The 22,139-nt window shown below is 65.6% G+C and overlaps 5 protein-coding genes across 9 annotated transcripts; 2 read left to right on the top strand and 3 right to left on the bottom strand.

Annotated features, from left to right (window-relative positions):
- Positions 1 to 505: 505 nt before the first annotated feature.
- On the bottom strand, positions 506 to 3,665 carry SMUG1 (single-strand-selective monofunctional uracil-DNA glycosylase 1). Of its 2 annotated transcripts, XM_055791965.1 has the most exons (3): positions 3,119 to 3,665; positions 2,093 to 2,401; positions 506 to 1,784 (listed from the first exon to the last, which is right to left on the bottom strand). In XM_055791965.1, the coding sequence occupies exons 2-3, from the start codon at positions 2,381 to 2,383 to the stop codon at positions 1,242 to 1,244; spliced, it is 834 nt and encodes a 277-aa protein (XP_055647940.1). In that variant the 5' UTR covers positions 2,384 to 2,401; positions 3,119 to 3,665; the 3' UTR covers positions 506 to 1,241. The 2 variants fall into 2 exon arrangements, with proteins under 2 accessions (XP_055647940.1, XP_027636370.1); XM_027780569.2 differs by lacking the exon at positions 3,119 to 3,665 and having other exon boundaries at positions 1,954 to 2,236.
- A 394-nt stretch (positions 3,666 to 4,059) lies between these two features.
- Positions 4,060 to 7,743, bottom strand: CBX5 (chromobox 5). Of its 4 annotated transcripts, none has more exons than XM_055791970.1 (5): positions 7,528 to 7,743; positions 5,629 to 5,784; positions 5,363 to 5,549; positions 4,819 to 4,916; positions 4,060 to 4,712 (listed from the first exon to the last, which is right to left on the bottom strand). In XM_055791970.1, the coding sequence occupies exons 2-5, from the start codon at positions 5,763 to 5,765 to the stop codon at positions 4,562 to 4,564; spliced, it is 573 nt and encodes a 190-aa protein (XP_055647945.1). In that variant the 5' UTR covers positions 5,766 to 5,784; positions 7,528 to 7,743; the 3' UTR covers positions 4,060 to 4,561. The 4 variants fall into 4 exon arrangements, with proteins under 4 accessions (XP_055647945.1, XP_055647943.1, XP_055647942.1 ...); XM_055791968.1 differs by having other exon boundaries at positions 7,533 to 7,742; XM_055791967.1 differs by having other exon boundaries at positions 7,542 to 7,739.
- A 255-nt stretch (positions 7,744 to 7,998) lies between these two features.
- HNRNPA1 (heterogeneous nuclear ribonucleoprotein A1) lies at positions 7,999 to 13,296 on the top strand. The gene is given in 13 exon segments (XM_055791964.1): positions 7,999 to 8,157; positions 9,660 to 9,776; positions 10,010 to 10,156; positions 10,285 to 10,318; positions 10,321 to 10,424; positions 10,426 to 10,495; positions 10,580 to 10,672; positions 10,781 to 10,873; positions 11,134 to 11,223; positions 11,416 to 11,589; positions 12,173 to 12,295; positions 12,380 to 12,442; positions 12,978 to 13,296. Coding segments are annotated over 12 exon segments (1,116 nt in total). The 5' UTR covers positions 7,999 to 8,142; the 3' UTR covers positions 12,436 to 12,442; positions 12,978 to 13,296.
- A 1,267-nt stretch (positions 13,297 to 14,563) lies between these two features.
- Positions 14,564 to 18,391, bottom strand: NFE2 (nuclear factor, erythroid 2). The gene is made up of 4 exons (XM_055791973.1): positions 17,800 to 18,391; positions 16,305 to 16,348; positions 15,851 to 15,968; positions 14,564 to 15,481 (listed from the first exon to the last, which is right to left on the bottom strand). Exons 1-4 carry the CDS (start codon positions 18,295 to 18,297, stop codon positions 14,834 to 14,836), a joined length of 1,308 nt encoding a protein of 435 aa, XP_055647948.1. The 5' UTR covers positions 18,298 to 18,391; the 3' UTR covers positions 14,564 to 14,833.
- A 380-nt stretch (positions 18,392 to 18,771) lies between these two features.
- COPZ1 (COPI coat complex subunit zeta 1) lies at positions 18,772 to 21,993 on the top strand. The gene is given in 9 exon segments (XM_055791971.1): positions 18,772 to 18,982; positions 19,929 to 19,997; positions 20,315 to 20,396; positions 20,521 to 20,608; positions 20,927 to 20,986; positions 21,274 to 21,351; positions 21,450 to 21,501; positions 21,614 to 21,652; positions 21,902 to 21,993. Coding segments are annotated over 9 exon segments (534 nt in total). The 5' UTR covers positions 18,772 to 18,964; the 3' UTR covers positions 21,950 to 21,993.
- The last annotated feature ends 146 nt before the right edge of the window (positions 21,994 to 22,139 follow it).

Raw genomic sequence — 22,139 nt, 5'->3', positions numbered from 1 at the left:
GGACCAGAAATTCAGCCCCCCCATTCCCGCTGAAAGCTGGGGGACAGGGATGTCCCTTGGGTATGCCAGAGCCTCCCCAGACCCTTGGAGGGAAGAGGGGGCCTGGGCTGGGGGGGGGGGGGGGGCACTGGGGTGTGTGGGATGGGCTGGGGGTGTCTCCCTGCAGACCTCTGGATGCAGCCCTCTCCCTGCCAAGCTCTCCCCAGGCACCTGGCTCCGCTGCTGGCCCTGGGGGGGACATCGGAACTATGGGGGGCTTTGGGTAAGACCAGACACCCCACCCCACCCCCAAAACGCCCCATGAGGGTTAAATCAGTCTTTGAGGTTATTGCCCCAACCTTGCACCCCCAAACCAGGGTGCACCCCCCTCAACCCTTAAACTCCAGTTAAATCCCCCCACCTGCACCCCCAAATCCATGGGTGCCTTGGGGCCAGCATCAAGGCCCACCCAGGGGACCTCCCAGCCCCAGGGGACGGCGCCTAAAGGACACAGAGGCCACAGCCCTGCAGGATGTAGTGTTTATTGCCAGCAGGGGAAACTGAGGCACGGGGACAGCCACAGATCGCCCGGGGGACCCCGCCGTGCCCCATCACCAGCTGCCAGGGTATGTGCCCGTGCCTCAGTTTCCCCTGCCAAAAGCGAGCAGGGCCACTGACCCCTTGGGTTAAATAGCTTAAAAAAACCCCCAAAACGGGCGATTTTAAGGGAAATAAAAGGGCAAGGAGCCCCAAAATCCAGTGGGGACCAAGCCCAGGGCTCACAGGCACCTCAACGGGGAAGCCGAGGCACAGGGAGTGATCACAGCAGCAACCACCATGGGATGTGGCAACTAACCCTGCCCCCAGAGCCCATTTAGTGTTCAACTGGCTAACTGGGAGAACTGGAGGCTGCTGGCTGGGCCCCCTGGCAGAAATAGCCCTGGGGTGGGGTCTGCCATGCAGCAAGGGGAAACTGAGGCACGGGGGAGTGGCTCACTGCCCCATCTCTGCACGATGGAACCCCACTTTGCTCTCAGTGTGGGAAACTGAGGCACAGACCCACCCTCTCCCTCAAAATGAGACCCTGGGCTTGATCTTGTGGGGGAAACAGGCACAGATCTTCCCCCCCCTCCCCACCCCCCCTGAAGTGTCCCAACACAGCTCCCAGCTGGGGAAACTGAGGCACAGACCCACTAACCCCCTCCCTTGTTCCCAGCAGCGAAAACTGAGGCACAGATCCATCCTTTCCCTCCAAGCTTCCCTCATCTCCTCCTCACCCCCTCCTCCAACAGCTCCAGCACTCCCAGTTCTCCCAGTCGTGCCTTGGCCAGCTCCTCCCAGCCCCGGTTAGCGCGGGGATTTCGGGGCGAGGGATGGGGTAACCCCTCGACGCGGACAGCCAGGCCGGAGGCCGCGAGGGCACGCCGTGCCCGCCGCTCAGCGTAGCGCCCGATGCCCACCACCAGCCCCACACCCAGCAGCCCCACAGCTCGCGCCAGCATCCGGTCACACAGCACCATCAACCGGTCACGCTGGGCTGGGGGCAGCTCAGTGGGGGGCAGGTTCCGGCCACTGGAGGCGAGGAAGAGGAGGGGGCAGTGGTTGTGGACGAAGCAGTGACGGAAAAAAAGATGGGGGTCTGGGCAGAGGGTCCGCACCAGCCCCCAAAAGCGGGCGCCGCTCACCTCCGCCCGTTGACAGGCCAGGCCCAGCACCGGGCGCTTGGGGTGCTCTGAGGGCGGCTTCTTCACCCCGCCAGCGACCTGCAGCCACTCCCGCACGTGCCAGGCTTCTCCGAATGGGACCTGCAAGATGGGAAGGGAGCTCAGGGGGGGCTTGCAATCACCCATCCTGGGCAGGGTTTCCCCTCCCTGGGAGATGAAGAACGGTTTTGGGTGGCACACCCTGAGGAATGGTCGCCCCAGAACAGCCCTGCAGTTGACTCTGCTGCCTCCATGGCTTAGTTTCCCTTACCAGATGCCCCACTGGGATGGGGACTGGGAACCCTGGGCACTCCTGTGCCTCAGTTTCTCCCACCTGAGGCCCCATGGGAAAGGACTGGGACCCCTGTGCTTTGGTTTCCCTCCCCACCAGGGTCCCTCCAGTGCCACACCCCGGTCTGGGCCATGCCGAAGGGGCCCGGGTTCATGCCAAGGAACAGGACGCGCTTGGGGGTGCAGCAGTAGCGGCGCACAAAGTCGCAGTGGGGCTCCCAGGCATAGTCGAGGGGGTGGTAGACGTGGCTGACAGGCTCCCCAAAGGGTGGCAGCGCCTGCAGCAGCACACTCTGCTCCCGCTCCAGCCGCAGGAACCGCCCTGCCAGGCCGCCTTCATCCTCCCCAGCCTTGGCCACTGCTGCTGGCTCCGTCACCGTCCCTGCTGCCTCAGCCTCTCTCTCCTCCATGCTGCCATCACCTCGTGCCTGTGGAGGGGAGACGAGTGACAGGGTAGCCCCAGGGAGAACAGGGTGGCCCCCCAGCGCCACCCCAGGGCTGGGGTGGAGGGGGCAGCCTGTGCCTCCCGGGCTCTGCAACGGGGAAGGAAGAGCCCCAGCACCACTCTGCTCCGTTGCCTGCACCCCCAGGGCCTCCTGCTACCCCGAAGTGCAGCCCTGCACCCCCCAACTGCCCTCTCAGGGCCCCCCAACTGCCCTCTTGCCCCAGCCCTGTGCCCCCCAGGCCCTCAACTGCCCCCCAGAACAGCCCTGTGCCCCCAGAGCCCCCCTGTGCCCCCAGAGCCACCCAACTACCCCACTAGGCCCCCCTACTCAAGCCCTGCACCCCCAAGGCCCGCAACTGCCCCCCAAAGCAGCCCTGCACCCCCAGATCCCCCCTAGGGCCTCCTAACTGCCCCCTACTGCTGCCCTGTACCCCCAGGGTTCCCCAGCTGCCCCCACCGGGCACCTCTACTGCTGCCCTGTGCCCCCAGGGCACCCTAACTGCCCCCAACCACGTCCTCACCCCCCCGCGCCCCTGGCTGCCCCACAGGCCCCCCAGCCACCCCGGCCCTGCTCCCCCGCGGGCCCCTCTGGCCCGGCCCAGCACCCCCTCGCCATCGCTTCCCAACTCCCGCGGGCCCCCACATCCCCTAACGACGTCACACGGCGCCACAAGACGCCACGACGCCCCCGACGGCTCACCTGTGCACCGAGCCCCGCCGGCCCCGCGGCCGCCCGCCCCACCCCTTCACCCCTGACCCGCCCCGCGCCTGCCGGGAGCTGGAAACCAGGGGGCCCCGCCCCTTCCGCCCCCTTCCCGACGTGCCCCACGCGGGGGCCGGGGCCGGGCCCTTTGTCTGCGCGGGGCCGCGCGACATCACGGGGCGGCGCGCGGAGTTTCCCATGGTACTTCGCGGGGGGTGGTGGTGTCCCCCCCGTCCCGCCCCGCCCCCCATTCGCCGTGGGTGGCCCCGGGGCGCGAGCACGCGGGGAGAGGGGGCGGTACACGGGTGAGTCGTGATCCCCGAACACCAAGGCGGGGCCCGTGGGCACACCGAGCCCCGCCCGCGGGCCCCGCCCCTTCCGGTGGGCGGTGACACGCGGGCTCCGGCGGCACAAGGGCGAACCCTGGCGGCGGCGGGCGGCACCGCGGCGGGGCGGAGTCCGCGGGCGGGGGGCTGGGCTGCGGCCCCCCAGCTCCTCTCGCGGGGCACCCCCGTGTCCCTCCACCCACCTCACGGCTCCCCCCGGTCACCCGCCCATGGGGTGTGCCCCCCCTCTCGGTGTGTGTGCCCCCTCTCCCGGTGCCCCCCGCCTCCCGGTGTGTGTGCTCTCCCTCCCGGTGCACCTCTCCCCCTGGTGTGTGTGCCCTCCCTCCCGGTGACCCCCCTCCCCGGGCTGCAGCGCCGCGACGCGCCCACCAGGTGGCGCCAGAGACGCGGCCGCGGGTACGCAGGCGTCCGGGCGCGGGGGGGCGGCAGAGCAGGGTCTCTCGTGAAATAGAGCGGTGTCTGCGTCTCGGGTTGGGGTGAACTGGGCCGTACTGGGTGCGCGCTGGGGAGGAGATAGGCTGTGAATGGGCCATGCTGGGGCTACTTGTGGCCCCCATTATCCCCCCCAACCCCAGACAAAGCGGAAGCTCCTGAAAAGTGACCGTTTATTGGAAGCAGACACAGGGGAGCTGCAGGACAAGCTGGGGACACCCCGGGGGGGGGCCGCAGAATGGGTCGGGGACACCCCAGGGGGGCCACAGGGCAGTCCAGGAGCACCCGGGAGGGGGGAGCGCGGTCCAGGGACACGCAGGGGGACCACAGGACGGGACGGGGACACCTGCGGGCGCCCCAACTAAAAACACCCACCTTAGAAAAAACAGCAAAAAACTCGGGCTGAGCCCCCCAAAGCCACTCCACACCCTTGTTGGGTGCGGGGGGGGGGGGGGGGGGGCATGCAGGGGGACATATCCCTCCCCCCCCCAACATCCCCAAAGAAGAGGGGTGTGGGGGGTGAGCATCGCACCCCTTAGGGCATGACTGCCCCCAACCCTGTCCCCAGGGGGGCTGTAGGGGGGTGTGAGGTGATCCCTGGGGACAGGGGACACACACACGAGATGATGGGGGGGGCTATGTACAGGTAGGGGGGGGCGCCTTAGCTCCTGGGGGTCTCGCGCTCTTTGCTGTCCGTGTCCTCGGGGTAGGCGTGCCAGGTCAGCCGCTCCTCATAGAAAGCGATGACAATTTGGGGACACTTGAGGTTCGCCTCCTTCGCCAGCACCAGGTCAGCCTCGTCCGTGTCCTTCCTGGGGGGGAAGGCACATGAACAGGGGGGTCAGGGGGGCCTGGAGGGGACACAGAAGGTGTGACACACACACCCCCCCTCCACGGGGACAGGCTGGGTGGCCTCACCACTTCATCAGAAACATGAGGTCCCCGCAGGAGTCGGTGGCACCAATGATCTTCTCGGGCTCCAGCCCCCGCTCGAAGCCCCGGGCAATGTCATTGCTCTGCAGATTTGGGGGGAAAAAAGGATTTTGGGGGGATAAGGTGGTGTGGGTACACTTGTGGGGGTACAGCCCCAGTCTGTAGTGGCTGGAGGTCACAGGGTTGGGGCCACCCTACCCAGGCTGGTGCCAGTGGGGGGTGGTGGCCCTTTTTGGTGGCACTGGGTGCCTGTCCCCATGGCTGGGTGTCCGTCCCAACCATGGTGGCACTGGGCACCCACCCCCACTGCAGTGGCACTGGGGGTCTGTCCCCATGGCTGGGGTCCTGTTCTCATCCCCATGTGCCCATTCCCGTTATGGGGGTGTTAGGTGCCCGTCTCCATCCCTGAGTGGCCGTCTCCATCCCTGGGTGGCCATCCCCATCATAGGGATGCTGGTTGCCTGTCCCCATCCCTGGGTGCCCGTCCCCACCCCTCGGTGCCCGTCCCTGTGGCGGGACCCTCCCTCACCTCCCTCTTCTTCTTGGCCTTGACGTCCTCCCCGCTGGCAGGCAGCCCTCCTTTCCTCTTGGCGCCCTCCGCCTTCTCCCGTGGCTTGTTCCCGTCACCCTCCTTCATCTTCTTATACTTCCTCATAAACTCCGAGATCAGCTCTGGGCAATCCAGGTTCTTCTCCGGCTCCCAAGTGTTGTGTTCCCTGTCACCCGATGACCACCACCACCACCATCATCATCATCATCATCATCATCCCCATCCCCGTCCCTGGCAATACTCACTCGGAGAAGCCCTTCCACTTGAGCAGGTACTCGGCCTGGCCCTTCACCACACGCCGGTCCAGCACCTTCTCCACCACATACTCTTCCTCATCTCCCGAGGATGAGCTGTCGGCTGGCCGCTTGCTCCTCTTGCCCATAGCGCAGTGCCCACAGGTCCTGGGGGACACACAGGGGTGTTAAGGGGACCCCGCCACCCGCTGTCCCCCAACACCCTTAAAAACAAGAGATGGCGGTGAAGGAACCAGCACCTCCCAACGCAATTTCGGCTACAACCCCTAAAAGCAGCAGGGATGTAGTCACAGGGCAATGAGATTTGGGTTAAAATCCCAAAAAACTGGTGATTTAGGCATGGGGAAATTAAATTTGGTTTAACACCCCTAGAACTAGCAGGGATTTAGGCACCGTGAAATGAAATTTGGGTTAAAACCCCTAAAAAGTGGGTATTTAAGCATGGCAAAATGAAATTTGGGTTAAAATCCCTAAAAGCAGTGGCCATTTAGGCACAAGGAAATGAAATTTGGGTTAAAAGCCCTAAAACCAGCAGAGATTTAGGCACAGAGAAACATAATTTGGATTAAAACCCTAAAACCAGTGGGGATTTGTGCACTGGGAGATGAATTTGGGTTTAAACCCTTAAAAATTGGCTATTGAGGCACAGGGAACTGAAATTTGGAATAAAGCCCCTACAAAATGTGGGGATTTGGGCACAGGGAGACATGTTGTTGGAGAAGCCCCCGTTCCCACCAATGTACAACACAGCGATGTAAACCTCAGCCCTATTTCAGGGGTCCACAGCCAGTTCCGAGGGGGTGCGGGGGGGGCACGCAACCCTACACTCCCCCTGCCGTTTTGGGGTGAGTTTGCTGTGGAACAACAAAGCCCCAGTGCCAGAAGCTCCCCAAAACCGCTTTTAGGGCAGGCAGCCAAAATACGGGTTTTTGAAACCCTGGGATTAGTGGTTTGGTTTTGTTTTTTTTTTTTTCAATTCAGCTCTAAAAAGCCCCAGCAGACCCAGAACCCCACTGTGTCCTGCCCCGGACCTCTCCCTGCTCCCCCCGACGTCTGCTGCCGAGACCGGTCACATGCACCGGCGAGGGTTTGGGCGTAAAAGGGGGATTTTAGGGGTAAAAGGGATGGATTTGGGAGTACGAGGAGCAGTTCTGGGTGTGAAATGGGCGGGGCAGGAGCCCCAGGCCACCGCATCCCTAAAATCGCGTGCGGGACGAGGAACAAAAGAAAAGCGCCGTTTTGAGGCGAAAAGTGCTGGTTTAGGGCAAAAAGCTCGGACTCGAGGCGGAAAAGAGCCGGCTGGAAGAAGGGAAGAGCCGGCACGGCCCCCCCTCCCCCAAGCACTGCGCGGACCCGGCCCGGTGCCGGTGTTCGGCGCTGCGTAAGGGCCCGGGCCGCGGGGGCGTGGCGAGCAGCGCGCCACCTCTCCCCATTGGCCGGCGACGCCGCCAAGTCCGCTCGCCAATTGGCCGAGAGCGCCGCCGCTCCCCATCGCCCCGCCCCGCCTCCCCCTCCCCCGCTGTTGGCCTGGCCGGCCGTCACTCCCGGCGCTGGCCCGCCCCTCCGCCGTCACCATTGGCCAAGCGTGATGCCGCCATTGGCCGGTGCGCCTGTCCATCCTGCCGGCGGGGCCCGCCCCCACCGTGCCCCCCATTCATCCGCCGACCGCCGCCGCTACCTGGGGCGGGGAGCGGCTCTGGCGCGGGCCCGTCCGCCGCGGTCTAGCCGCCCCTCCGAGCCGCCGCCGCTCCACGCTCCGCCCGCCAAAACCGCCCGCAGCGCGCAGGCGCCGATGGCCCCACTTTGCGCATGCCGTCCGCCCGCCTCCCTCCCGGCACCCCGCCGCCCCCCCTTCTCCCCGCTCCCCTTCCCCCCGCGTTGCGCATGCACCGAACCGGGTCCACCTCGGGCGCCGGCGGGCGACCGGCCCTTCCTCGCCGCCGCCGGGACTCGCCGCCGCGGCCTGCTGCTGCCGCCCGCCGCGCCGCGCCCGCCCGCCGCCTGGCCCGCCGCCGGGCAGCGCTGAGGGACGGCCACGCCCGCCAATCGGAACGGCAGCGCCGCGGTGCTAGCCAATAATAGGCAGGCACAAGGCGGGACCCCTAGAGAGGGAACCAATCGGAGGAGCGCCGAGGAGTCTCCGGGACGGAGCGGGAAAAGCTGCACGGGGCGGAGCCGTGGCGGCCTCACCCAATCCGTGAGGCGCGGGGGCGGGACCTTTCCCATTTTGGCCAACCGGCGGCGGCAACGCGGGCGGAGCGGCCAAGCGCTGCCAATGAGGCCGCACCGCTCGGGGCCCGCCGCCCAATGGGAGGCGTCGCGGGGGCGCGTCGCGGGCGGTGCCGCCCAATGGGAGCAGCCGGGGGGCGGGCGGACGACGGGGGGCGGCGGAGTGAGGCAGCGGCGCTCGCGTCGCTCGGCCCCTTTCTGTGTCGGCGCCTCGCAGAGGGAGCATCGCGCGCTGAGCCGCCCGCCGCCCAGCCCGCCCAGCCCCGCGCCGCCGCCATGGCCAAGTCCGAGGTAAGCGCCGCTCCGCCACCTCGCCGGGCCCCGCCGTCGGCCCCCAGCGCCCGCCGCGGCCTTCCCGCCCCCGCCGCCCCGCTCGCCGCCGCCCGGCCCGAGCGCACTGCGCCTGCGCGGGCCTCCCGCCCGCTGCCCTCTGCGCAGGCGCGCTGGGTTCCAGCGACACCGGGGTGGCCCCCGCGGCGCATGCGCAGCCCGGCGCGCCCGCTTCCCCCCCCCCCCTTTCCCCTCCCGCCAAGCCTCCCCGCGCGCGCCGGGCCACGTGCACGCCTTTGTGCTCGGGTGGGCGATGGCGGCCGCGTTGCTTTCGCGCATGCGCAGGGCGGCCCCGGCGGGGGGGTGTGGGGTGGGGGGTGCGCGCACACACCGCCACCGCGAGACCCCATGGGTGGATGGGGGCTCGTGGGCCTCAGGGGGCTTGCGGCGCCAGGTCGGCCCCACAGATGGGGGGCTGGGGGAGGGGAGACAAAAATGGGGCTAAGGGGCTGTCCAGGACTCAAAGGACCCCCGAGCCTCCTGAGGTGGAGCTGAGGAGGACTCGGGAGCCCGAGTGGCTCCACAGACGCGGCTGGGGTGGAGGGGGGGCAAAAACGTGGGCTGCGGGGTGCTCCTGGGTCTTTTAAATCCTGCAGAGCCCCACAGGTGGAGCTGGGAGACAAAGCAGCTCCACAGATGGGGGCTGGGAGGAGCGAAAATGGGGGCTGGAGGGGCTGGGGACCTCAGGAGCCGAGGTGGCACCACAGATGGGGCTCAGGGGGTGGGGGGAAAAATGGGGGCTCAGGATCTTCTTAGGTCCTCAGTGACACTACAGATGGGGGATGGGGGCTCAGGGGTCCTACATGGCCCCACAGTTGGGGCCTGGGAGATTTAGGGCCTCCTTGAGTCCTGGGCAGCCCCATAGATGAGGGCTGGCATGGGGTCTGGGCAGCCCACAGGGTGGCACTGAGGGTCTCAAGCCCTTGAAGGAAATAGCAGCCCCACAAATTGGGGCTGGGGGCTCACAGGGCCTGGTCAGCCCCATAAATGTAGGCTGGGGTCCCTAGGGTCTCCCTGGGGCTGGTGCAGTCCCACAGGTTAGTACTGGAGGTCTCAGGAGGGCTGGGTAAGCTCCATAGGTGGGGGCTGGGGGTATAGGGGTCTTTCTAGGGTGGGAGGGGGGCAGGGGGTAGTTGAGGGGAGGGGGCAGGGATGGGACAGCCCCCTGGGGCTCTAGGAATGCGAGGAGGCCCCACAGAGGGGGTTTTGGGCTCAGGACAGATGTGATGGAGTGCAGTGGGTCCAGTGAGGTGGGGCTGGGGGTGATGGGGTCTCCGTAGAGCTGCAGGGGTGCAAGGCAGTCCCAGGGGGGTGGAATTTTGGAGTGTCGGCATCTCCCTGGAGCTGGGAGGAATGCAAATGGATCCCGTGTAGGAGGTTTGGGGGTGGCAGATTGTCTCTAGCTGGGGGGCATTTTGGGGTGTCAAGCCCCCCTCACTGCCTCTGTCACCCCCTTCCTGCAGTCTCCAAAGGAGCCTGAGCAGCTCCGCAAGCTCTTCATCGGCGGCCTCAGCTTTGAAACCACAGACGAGAGCCTCCGCAGCCACTTTGAGCAATGGGGCACCCTGACCGACTGCGTGGTAAGGCCCCCACCTCTCTGCCCCAGCATTTCTGTTGAGGGGGTGACAGGCACCAGCTGTTGGTGACCTGCACTGGTGGGGTTTGAGGTGTATCTGCGTACCAAGGAGAGTGGCTGCAGGGATCAAGACGTGGAGGAGCTGAGGGAGAAAAGAGCAGCACCCCCCACAGAGAGGGAGCTGCTGCCGCCTGTGGGGGCTCCGTGCTGCAGCCTGACGTGTCTCTGTCCTCCCAGGTGATGAGGGACCCAAACACCAAACGTTCACGAGGCTTTGGCTTCGTCACATACTCCTCCGTGGAAGAAGTGGACGCTGCCATGAATGCCCGGCCACACAAAGTGGACGGCAGAGTTGTTGAACCAAAGAGGGCCGTATCCAGAGAGGTAGGGGGAGCCCTGAGGGGCAGCGGGCTCAGACCTCACCGGATGGGGCTGGCAGAGTCCAGGACCCGTTTGGGGGGCGGATGGGGGGCTCCTGTGACCCCCAAGCCCATGCTGCCGTATTCCTGCAGGATTCCCAGCGGCCCGGGGCCCACCTCACAGTCAAGAGATCTTTGTGGGCGGCATCAAGGAGGACACGGAGGAGCATCACTTGAGAGACTATTTTGGCCAATATGGCAAAATTGAAGTCATAGAGATCATGACGGATCGCGGGCAGCGGCAAGAAGAGGGGCTTCGCCTTCGTCACCTTTGATGACCATGACTCCGTCGACAAGATAGTCAGTAAGTCCAGTGTATGCAGAAAAGAGGGGGGCATCTGGCTTTGTGCCCTCATCCCCTGAATCTCGCCCCACTCCCTCCCTGCAGTTCAGAAATACCACACTGTGAACGGGCACAACTGCGAGGTGAGGAAAGCCCTCTCGAAGCAGGAGATGGCCAGCGCCTCAGCCAGCCAGAGAGGTGAGCAGGCGGCTCAGCCCCCAGCTCCCACCTGCCCCAAGCTGCCGCTAGACCTCGCTGCCTGTGCTGTTCCTAAAGGCTGTCCCCCCCCTCCGCCCCCTCTCCTAGGCCGCAGCGGTTCTGGGAATTTCGGCGGCGGCCGCGGAGGTGGATTCGGCGGTAACGACAACTTCAGTCGCGGTGGCAACTTCGGCGGCCGTGGTAAGTGGTTCAGCGGGACCCGTCCGGCTGCCAGCCCCAAGGGACGCCGCCGGCTCGAGACGCAGCTCAAAACCTAGCCCAAACGCCGCCGCCGCTCCGGCTGCCACCGCTCCGGCTCCCGGCCCCCCTCGGCCCAGCCAGAGCACCGCTCCTCCTCCCTCCACGCCGGGATTTCGGCACCCCGAACTTTTCTCTCCGGCAGCTCTAAACCGCCCGGCCCCGCGTGGACGGATTGAACCACAACGGTTTGTTCTTTTCAGGTGGGTTTGGTGGCAGCCGCGGTGGCGGTTATGGCGGCGGCGGAGACGGCTACGGCGGCGGAGACGGCTATAATGGATTTGGCAATGACGGTAAGGCCAGAGCGGGATTTCTCCGACGGGCAGCGGCCAACGCGCCCAGCCGCTCGCCGAGGACGCCAGCCGGCCCCGTGGCCCGGCCCAGACAGCGGACGCAGCCCACCGCCCTGCCGAACCCGGAGCCTGGCCCCCACGCGCCCGCCGGGGCGGCCCTTGGAGCTCAGCGCCCTCCTTCCTCTCCCCCAGGTTACGGCGGCAGCGGCCCCGGCTATTCCGGCGGCAACCGGGGCTACGGCGGTAGCAGCACCTATGATGGCTATAATAACGGCGGGGGGGGCTTTGGCGGCGGCAGCGGAGGACGGCGTCCTGCCCGGGGACCCGCGCTTGCCGTGCGGAATGGCCTTTCTGAAGCAGGCACAGGTGAGATCCCTGGCCCCCTGAAATCCCCTCTTGGCCGTGGGGTGCCTCTGGGCTCCCAGTTAACCCCCGCTCCTCAGCCTCTGGGCTCCCAGTGCCTTTGGGCTCCCTGCTAAACCCCACTCTTGACAGTGGGGTGCATACAGACTCCCAATTAAACCCCCCCTGCACCCTTGGGTGCCTCTGGGCTCCCAGTTAGCCCCTCCCCGGCCTCCAGGCTCCTTGTTAAATCCTTTCTCTGGCTGTGGGGTGCCCCCTGCCTCCCCATTAAATACCCCACAACTTGGGGACCCCCAGGTTCCCTCTTGAATCACCCCAAGGCTCCTGGGTGCTTCTGGGCTCCCTGCTAAACCCCTATAACCATGGGTTACCTCTAGGCTGTCCACTAAAACCCCCAAGCTCCTAAATGCTTCCAGGCTGCCTTTTAAACCCCCTCTTGCTTCTGGGCTCCCCATTAAAGCGCCCCCCAGCCATGGGATGCCTCTGGGCTCCCCATTAACCCCTTCAGACACTCACCGCCTGCACCCCCCCCTGCTGCTGCCACCTTCCCTGCACTGACCCTGCCTCTCTCTCTCCCCCCCACCAGGCAGCAATTTCGGCGGTGGGGGGAACTACAACGATTTTGGCAGTTACAACAACCAGTCATCCAATTTTGGCCCCATGAAGGGGGGCAACTTCGGGGGCAGGAGCTCGGGGCCATATGGTGGCGGTAAGTCCCCGAGGGGGGTTGTGTGCAGCCCCCGAAGGTGCTTAGTGCCCTGCTGGAATGTTCTCTAACCCTCCCCTCTCGCAGGCGGCTACGGCAGCTCGAGCGGCGGCGGCAGCTATGGTGGCGGCAGGAGGTTTTAACACCCAGGTAAGGGCGTCCACCATGAAGCAGGCAAGCTGTTCTGGCAGCAGCTGATGAAGTTTAGCAGAGAAATTTCAAAAAAAAAAAAAAAGGGCAAGACCTTTTGAGAGAGGGGGGACCTTTTGAGAGAGGGAGGAGATTTTAGAGAAACCATGAGAGGGAGGGATAAAATTTTAGAGAAATCTTGAGAGGGAGGAAATCTTAGAGAAATTTTTGAGAGGGAGAGAATTTAGAGACGTTTTGAGAGGGAGAGAATTTAGAGATGTTTTGAGAGAGGGAGAGAATTGAAGCGAGGGAGCAAATTTGACAGAACAAGTTTTGGGAGAGGGAGAGAACAAATCTGGGGAGGAGAAATTTTGGGAGAGGAGAAATTTAAAAAGAAAAAGTGTCCAGGAGGGAATCAAGAGAAATTTGTAGAAGAGAAACTTTAGAGAAATTTTTAAGAAAGATTAAGATAAAAAAAAAAAAGCTGCCCAACACCCTCGAAGTGGCAGCTGGAGCGGGGCTGTTTAGATTAACTTTATTCCATATTATTCAACAGGAAACAAAGCTTAGCGGGAGAGGCGAGCCAGAGAAGGGACAGGGAAGCTGCAGGTTACACCAGTTGTGAACTCGCCCACTCACAGCTGTGGCGGGGGGTGGCTGCTCCATGAAGACGTGTGTTAGACAGAAGTCTCCTTTGCGAAACAGGACTGTGTTTGTGACTAATTGTACAACAGGTTATTTTAGTTTTCTGTGCCGTGGAAGCATTCCGACGAGGCCTCCCGGGAGCCTCGGTTTTATTTGCGCGCCCGTGCTGTCGATCGCTAACTGTAACACAACATGACGCTAAATAAATGTGTCTTTTTTTTTTTTAATTATTTTTTTTATATACATATATTTACATTTCTCACCTCTTCGCCACTCTGGTGTCAGCTGCTGTGGGGCACAGCCTGTCCCTGCCCACTCCACGCCCAGCACAGTCTAGCTCAGGCTCTTCCCTCCCACCACCACCTCCCCACACACGTACCCCCAGCCCCATTTTGCCCTTCATGGGCCCCGTAACCCCCCATTTCAGGCTCGGCTGCCCCCTCCTTGTCCCTGGGGTGTCCCCTTGGCGTTGGCTCCCCCAAGCTCTCCCCCCTCGCAGCACCGCAGAGCGCAGGGCAGGGACGCTGTAGGTAAGAGCAGCTTCTGTGTGTGTGTGTGTCCCCATGTCCCTGTCCCCTCCCAGGCCCCCTGCCAGGTCACTAATGCCTGCCTTCACTTTTGTAGGAGCTGCCGGCAAAGGGAGAGGAGCCTGCGGGCCACTGGCAGAGGTGAGCAGGATACACACACGCAACGGGGGGTGTGAGGGGACACATATGACAGTTCTGGGGTCAGGGCTGCCCCCCCTCATGGCTTTCCCCTTCCTTGCAGCACCTGTGGAAGCCTGTTACCACCTGGGAGGTGTCACTGCCACAGGTCAGGGACCTTGTAAATAAAAAAAGGGTATTTTTGTAAGTGTGTCCTGTCTGTGGGGTGGGATAGGGTTGGAGGACAGTATGGAACTGGGACAGGACAGGGATGGGGATAGAGGGGACAGGGATGGGGATAGAGGGGACAGCGATGGGGAAGAGATGGAGACAGAGGCGACAGGTGGGAAGGGGATGGAGGTGGAGCGGACGAGTGGGGAAGAGATGGAGGGGACAGGATGGTGTCAGGGGACAGTGATAGGGAAGGGATGACGAAGGCGACAGGATAGGGATAGGGAATAGTAATAGGGACAAGCATGGGGAAGTAAGTGATGGAGACTGAGGGGACAAAGGTGGAGGGGATGGAGTGTTTGGGGAGAGGGTGGCACTGGGGAGGTGACTGCTGGGGGACCTTGGGTCTGGGGGAATATGGTCTTGGGGACACCAGGACTGGGGCACCACAGGGAAGGTGAGAGCCACATGTCACCCTGCAGTGACAGGAGGTGGCATGGGGCTGATGGGTACATGGCACCCCAGGGCAGAATGGAGTAATGGGGATGCCTCATTTGGGTCAAGGGAGGTGATGCGGGGGACACCTCCTTGCCTTGGGCGGATGGACAAGGAGGGGAGGTGGCAGTAAGGTGTCACCCCAGGGCGCTGGGGCAGGAGGTAATAAGTGACACAGGCAACACAGTGGCTGGCCCCTCCTCAAACGGTTTATTGCCTCTACAGGGGTGTCACCTGCAGCTGGGGAGGCCGAGTGCCCTGGGAGGCAATAGGGATGCCCCCTGGGACTGGGGGGGTGGGGTGGGGGTGGGGTGTAGGACCCTGGGTGCATCCTTGGGCTCGGTGGGGCTGTGGGAGAACCGAAGGGTCCCCCTGGGCTCGTGGAGGCGGGGGGGGAGGGTGTGTGCAGGATGGCACCCAAGCCCCCCTCGCTCCCTGTTGGATACAGGACCCCGCCTCACTCCCCCAGCCCGGGGCTCTCCAGGCTGAGCTCCCCGTCGGGCGCCAGGCGCAGCCCAAAGCACTCGGGGGGCAGCGGGTTGCCGGCGCCATCCCTCAGCGCCCCCAGCACCTGGGCTGAGACGTGGGCCAGGTCGCGGCGCAGGGCCCCCAGCGCCCGCTCCGCCTGCCCCCGCACCCGCAGTAGCCGCTCCCGCTCCTGGCCCAGGCTGCCCAGCTCAGCCTGCAGCTGTGCGATGGCCTCCAGCTTCCGCCGGCGGCACTTCTGCGCCGCCACCTTGTTCTTGCCGCGGCGGCGGATGTCCCGCGCCAGCGCCAGCTCCGGCCCCGACAGCCGTGCCCGCCCCAGCAGCGCGTTGAAGTCCTCCACGGGCAGGTTGACAATGGCCTCGGGGCCGATGGGCAGTGCCAGGGCTGAGGCCCGCCGGGCATCCCGGCGAGCGGCTGGGTGGGCAGGCGGCTCGGCCGGGAACGATGTCGGTAGGGGTGGGGTGGGGAAAGGCGGGGGGGAATGGGGGGTGCGAAGGGGGGGCGGGGGGGAGGGCGTGGGGAGGTGGGGGGGTGGGAGGGGGGTGTAAGGGGACGGGGGTGGGACCGAGCAGAAGGGGGAGGGGTCGATGGGGGTGTCTGCCACCATGTCCAGGCCCTGTGGGGGGAGAGGGAGGGCGTGATGGGGGGCGGTGGGTGGAGGGATGGGGGGTGGGGCGTACAATGGGGGGTCTCCCAGGAGGAGGTGGGTGCCATGGAGGGAGGGTCTCCCAGGGAAGTGGGTGCAGTAGGGGGGCTTGCAGCAGGGGTCTCCCAGGGGAAGGTGGGTGCCATGGGGGGGGGTACAATGGGGGTCTCCTGAGGAAGGGGGCTGCAGTGGGATGGGGTCTGGGGGAGCTGGGTGCTATGGGGGGGGGGGTCTCCCAGGGGAAGGTGGGTACCATGGGGGGTTTCTCCGTGGGCGCGGTGGGAGCGGCCTTCGGGCTGGACAGGGGTCCCGGGGAGGGGGCGGGGGCGGCGCGCGCACCTGGAGCTCGCTGAGGGAGAGGATCTCCTGCCACGTGAGCTCCACCTCGGCCGGGCCGGGCGGGGGCGGGGCCAGGGACAGGCCCCGCCCACCCGCTTCCCCCGAGCGCCGCCAGCGCCTACGGGACACGGGCCCTTGCTGGCGCTGATTGGCTGCGGGCGGGCGCTGGCCCCGCCCCGTCCCCACCCCCCACCCCCCACCCCCCCATCCCCGGGATCCTGGAGCCCCATCACCCCCCCTTCGAGTCCCGGTAGCCGCCGCGACCATCCCCAGACACCCCCATCCCCCGAGACGCCCTCAGGCTCCCCATGGACCCCCAGACACCTCCAGCCCCCTGTGACCACCCCCCTCCCTGTGACCACCAAGGCACACACCACCCCCCCCGCCCAGAACGCCAGGTCCCTTCCCCTGCCCCAGCTCCCCACCCCCCGCCCCCCCCCCCCCCCCGGCTCACCTCGGGGTCCCCCATGCCGGAGCCGCAGCAGTCGCCGCTGCCTCCTGCCACCCCCAGATAACGGGTTATCACCAGGGAGGGGGGGGGGACCCACTGCCCCATCATCCCTGCCGCAGGGCACCCGGGTCCCTTCCGGCTCCCAGTTCTGCTTTCGGGGTGCAGCGGTGGACAGGGTGGGGCGTGGGGAGTCCCCCCACATTGGGGGGGAATGTCCCCAACCCATGGGCCCCCCCTCCCGGGCACCACCCACCTTGCGCCACCCCCGTTGCCCAACGCTGGGACGTTGCACAAGGACCAACGGATGTGTGTGTCCCCCCTGTGGGCAGCTGGCTGTCGCCCACCCCATGTCACCCCCCCATCACCCTTAACACAGCGCCCAGGGCTCCCCGCAATGACATTGCAGGGCCCTGGAGGCAGGGGTTGGGTGAGGGTGCCCCCCTCACCCCCTACCCCCCCTCCTTGCCGCAGCCGTTGGGGCTGTTTCCGGCTGGGGCTGGGTGCCAGCACCCCACAGGAGCTTGGCACCCTGCCCACATCTGCCTGCACCCTGCCTGCATCTGCCTGTCTCCTGCCTGCCCTGCTCCCTGCCTGCCCCGCACCATGCCTGTGCCCTGCCTACCCTGCTCTCTGCCTCCATCTGCCTGCGCCCTGCCTGCACCCTGCCTGCCCTGCACCCTGCTTGCACCTGCACACACACCTGGGCACATGTGAGCACCAGCACCCCGACCCCTGAGCACACTCCTGCCCAAGCGCAGGTGAGCTCCCTCCCAGGACACACGCACCGATCCTGTGGTCCTCAGGCACATGGCACTGGCACACCAACACACGGGCATCTGTGTGCTCTGGTGCCCTGGCTCCCTCTGTGGGCATGTGTGTGCTGATACCCCAATCCCTGGGCACACGTGCACAAGCACCAACACACAGCACCTACATGCAGTGGCACATGCCTGCTCTCTCCTTGAACACATATGCAGCAGTTCCTGGCATGCACTAATACCGCTCAGTGCACGTGTGTGCACCAACACCCCAGGCCCTGGGAACATATGTGTGCTGATAGCCAAGCACACACAGGCACCAGCACCCCCGACCCCTGGGCACGCACGGCTACCAACACAAGCATGAACACACTGACACATGGCCCATCCCATGCAACACACATGCACCGATACCCCAGTTCCTGCGCACACACATGCATCAGCACATGCACAAACATACCAACATGTGGGCACAAGCTTTCTCTGGTGCCCTGGCACGTGTGTGCACCCCCCCCAAACACACTTGTGCACTGATACCATGACCCTTGGGCACATGTGTGCACCAACACCCCTGGGCTCATGTGTAACACACACACCCCCCAACACACAGGCACACATGTACTCCCTCCCTGTACAACATGTGTGCACCAATACCCCAATCCCTGGGCACATGCCAACACGTGCCTCATCCCTGCCTCCCACCCCATTGCACGCGCATGTGCCCCCGTGGCAGGACCCACCTGGTGCCCTGTGCTCAGGGCAGGGCCGTGGGACACGGAAATGCGACGTGGGGACGCAGGGACACAGGCCAGGCCGTGGCAGTGCCAGCCCCCAGCGCAGCCGCACGTGGGTGCCCGCCCTAGGGACACTGGGGACAAAGAGGGGGGGGGGACAGGAACCCGGGAGGGAAGTAGAGGGGGGGGGAGAAGGACAGGGGACTTGGGGGCAGGATGAGAGGCACGGGGTTGGAGACTTGGGGACACAAAAGGAGGGACATGTATGGCTTGACAAGTACAAGGGGACACAGGGACAGGGATGGGGACACAACTGGGTCCAGGGGAGCAGGGAGTGGGGGCAGTGACAGGAACCCGCCTGCGGTGTCCCGGGGTGGGGCACGGGGTGTGTGTGGCGGGGGGACACAGGGGGACACACTGGAGACACGGAGGGGCTGTGGGGGATAAAGGGGAGGCCACACTGGGGACGAGGTGGGGAGGCAGGGCACACACCCCCCCCGGCATCGCTATCGACGGGATCCAGTGCATCCGGGTGGCCCCCGTGCCCTCCCCCCCACAGCCCCTGCCCCTCGCCTGGCCTCCCTGCGATCCCATGGCCCCCAGCCCCTCTGTCCCCTGTGCCCCTCGCGCGTGTTCCCAGTGTCCTACTCACATCCCCCATGTCCCCCCTCGGTCCTTCTGTGTCCCCCCCGTGTCGTCCCCCCCGTCCACTCATGTCCCCCCCGTGTCCCTTCCCGACCCCAGAGAGGCCAAAGGTCACAAGTCATCCCGCCCATTAGGGGCTCGTGACCCTATTAGGGGTGTGGCCATGGACTGAAAGGGAACTGCTTCCGGCCACGTGTCTGGCAAACCGACCAATCACGGGATGAGCCCGGCAAAGGGGTGACGTCAGCGCTTCCCTTGTCACCATGGGAACTGCCCCGCCCCCTCGGCTTCCGGGAGTGCGGCGTGGCAGTGACGGACGGTATGTGTCTCTAATCAGCGACCGCCTCGGGAAGGGCGGGAAAGACCAGTCCGCCCTCCGCCCGCAGCCGCTCAACGATTGGTCTGATCCGGCCCAGGCTCGTCCAGTCAGGCCGGAGAGGCGGTGCCCGGCAGCGTGATTGGCAGCCAAGCAGCCAATGAACGGCGGCCCCTCTTCCGGCTCCACGTCGGCAGCGGCGAGCGCAAAATGGAGGCGCTGATCCTGGTACGGGGCGCCGGGGCCGGGGCCGGGGCCGGGGCCGGGGCCGGGGCCGGGGCCGGGGCCGGGGGCGGGGGCGGGGGGCGGGGGGCCAGAGCCGCGGCCAGGGGGCGGGGCGGGGCGGGGCCGTGGCCGGGGGCGGGCAATGATGGGTAAGGGGGGGGGCCGGGGAGCACCGGGTAAGTGTGGGTGCCAGTGGGGGGGGGGCAGTGGGTGAATCGGAGGGGCCAGTGCGGTACGTGGGGGGGTGAAGGGGGGGGGACACAGGGGTAAATGGGGGGGGGTGAATGGGGGGGGCAGTCAGAGGGTCAGTGCGGGGCGCCATGCAGTAACTGGGGACTAAGTGGGGGGCTCCTCCCCGCCCGTGGGCGTGGCAGTGCACACACACCCCCCCGCCCCCGTGGTGGCCTTGTCCTGCCTCGGGGGTGACAACTCGCAGGGTGGCACCGGGGTAACGAACCCCACGGGGACCTGCTGGGGCTGGCCGTGGCCACTGGGGGTGGCTGTCAGTGGTCATCGGTGGTGGCTGGTGGCGACCATTGGTGGTGGCTTTGGTGGCCATCGGTGGTGGCCGGTTGTGGCCTAGCAGCGCCCGGGGCGAGGTTCTGTCCTACACTCCGGCTGTGGCTACAGGCAGTCAGTGCATCACAGAACTTGGTCCCGGGAGCTTGGGGAGCACCCGGATCGACAGGGACACAGGGACAGGGATGGGGACAGAGGTGGGGGCAGGGACTCCCCAGCCTGGCCTTGCAGCAGCCACCGCCCAGGACCCCCTGACCGGGACAGGGGTGCTGGGCACACTTTTTCCCAATGTCCTTAGTGCCATCGAGGCAGTGTTTGGACAAGGGGGGGGGTGTTGTGGTGCCACAGGGTGTTCCCCCTGCTGGGCTGTGGGTGTCCATGTCCCTGGGAACGGGGTGGCAGCGAGATGATGGAGGCTGTGTCCCCGCAGGAGCCGTCCCTCTACACCGTCAAAGCCGTCATCATCCTGGACAATGATGGTGACCGGCTCTTCGCCAAGGTGAGGGGCCCGAGGGGGGTGATGGTGACATGTGGACTGTGGGGATGGGGGCAGTGTGGGGATGCCACCCCAGGGAGACATGGGGACGGGGGGCACCAGTGTGGGGACACTTGGTGGCACTGGGAGGGCTGGGATGCAATACAGGGCAGGGACATGGAGGCTGTTGGGGTGTCACATGGCATGGACGGGGGGGACGTTTGGTGGCACAGGGCAGGGACAGGGGCATGGGGACAGGGTTGGTGGCCTACAGCAGGTTGTGGGGGCTCCTTGGGGCTGGGGTGGGTGGCCCAGGTCCCCATGCACTGCTGTCCTTGCAGTACTACGATGACACATACCCCAGTGCCAAGGAGCAGAAAGCCTTTGAAAAGAACATCTTCAACAAGACCCACCGCACCGACAGTGCGTGTTTTCGGGATGGAGATGTGTGTCCCCTGCGTCCCCCTGCGGGGGGCTGCCAGCCCCATGTGGACAGCAGGGCTGTGCAGCGGGGCCTGCAGGGGGTGACGCCAGGCTGTGCCCACAGGTGAGATCGCGCTGCTCGAGGGGCTCACTGTGGTCTACAAGAGCAGCATCGACCTCTACTTCTACGTCATCGGCAGCTCCCATGAGAAACGAGGTGGATGGGGGCACCCAGGGATGCTGGGGGGGGGCACCCAGGGATGCTGGGGGGGGGGCACCCAGGGGTGGCAGAGGACACACACCCAGAGGTGGTGGGTCAGGGACACTGGGGTGGCAGGGGGGTGTGTGTGACATGGAGGAGTAACAGGATGGGAGGGTGGGGGCTGTACCAGGTACCAGGGCAGGGGACACAGAGGACACACCCAGAAAGGTCCTGGGGCAGGGAGGGGGACACAGAAGGTGGCATCAGGTGTGAGGGGCCACCTCAAGGTGCCCGTCAGGCAGTGCCACCATGTGACCCCACTGTCCCCCAGCTGATGCCTCACGGCTGTCCTCAACTGCCTCTTCGACTCACTCAGCCAGATGCTGCGGTACGATGGGTACGGGGTGGGGGGGCACCCGGGGGGTTCCTGAGGGGCACCCATGGTCCTAGGGGCTGGTATACGGTGTCCTGGGGGGGGACCCATATTTCTGGGGGGGACCCATATTTCTGGAGAGGCACCCATGGCCCCAGGGAGCTCTAGTGGGCTCCGGTATGGGTCGGGGGGACGCAGCAGGGACATCCTGGGGAGGCCCAGCAGGCACTTCAGGGGGTCCTGGGTGCCTGGGGGGGGGTGGGGGGTGGCTCTGGGTGCTGAGCAGGCAGAGCCCCCCCCAGGAAGAACGTGGAGAAGCGAGCACTGCTGGAGAACATGGAGGGGCTCTTCCTGGCCGTGGACGAGATCGTGGATGGCGGGTGAGTGTCTGTGTGCTCCCTGCTAGGGTCTGTTGTCCCCTCCAGGGACCCTGGGGAAGGGGTGCTGGGTGCTAACAGGTCTCTGTTTCCCCCACCAGCGTTGTCCTGGAGAGTGACCCCCAGCAAGTGGTACATCGCGTGGCTGTGCGGGTACGGGGGGCACACGGAGGCTGGGGGGGGTGCACAGTGAGGAACGGGGAGATGATGAGGGGGCAGTAGGTGCCCCACTCCTGCCCTGGTCACCCACCTCTATGTGTTGCAGGGTGAGGACGTGCCCCTCACGGAGCAGACGGTGTCACAGGTAGGACCTGACCCCTCCAGGGCTGGCAGTGCCCCCCCTCCCACCTCTAAGCCCCCCAACCAGGGCAGCTGCCTAGTCCTCAAGAGCCACCTGGATGCCCCTGGCCCCTCCCCAACATCCCAGTGACTCCCCCCTTCCCAGGACAGCTCCCCCACATCCCCTCTCCCTACCCTGGTACCTATGGGTGCTGCTGGGCCCCGCCAGCACCCATGGGTGCCCCACACTCGATGCTGCCACCCTCCTCCACAGGTGCTGCAGTCAGCAAAGGAGCAGATCAAGTGGTCGCTGCTGCGCTAGCGTGGCCCCCCGTGGTCCCCCAACATGCCATTTCCCCCCAGTAACTCCTGTCTGCCGCCTCGTCTCTCCCTGCGCCACCCCAGTCTGTGTTGGGGGTGGGGGCTCCAGGTCCTGGTGGAATGGGGGGGTCTGGTGTCCCCCCTCAGTGAGGGGGTGTCTCTTGCCTGCCTGAGGAGGGGTAGGGGCACGG

This window comes from Falco peregrinus, chromosome 19, assembly GCF_023634155.1.
Source record: "Falco peregrinus isolate bFalPer1 chromosome 19, bFalPer1.pri, whole genome shotgun sequence".
In the NCBI taxonomy this organism is placed as follows: domain Eukaryota; kingdom Metazoa; phylum Chordata; class Aves; order Falconiformes; family Falconidae; genus Falco; species Falco peregrinus.
The sequence above is the reverse complement of the archived record's forward strand: the minus strand, read 5'-3'. Positions and strand labels throughout refer to the sequence as shown.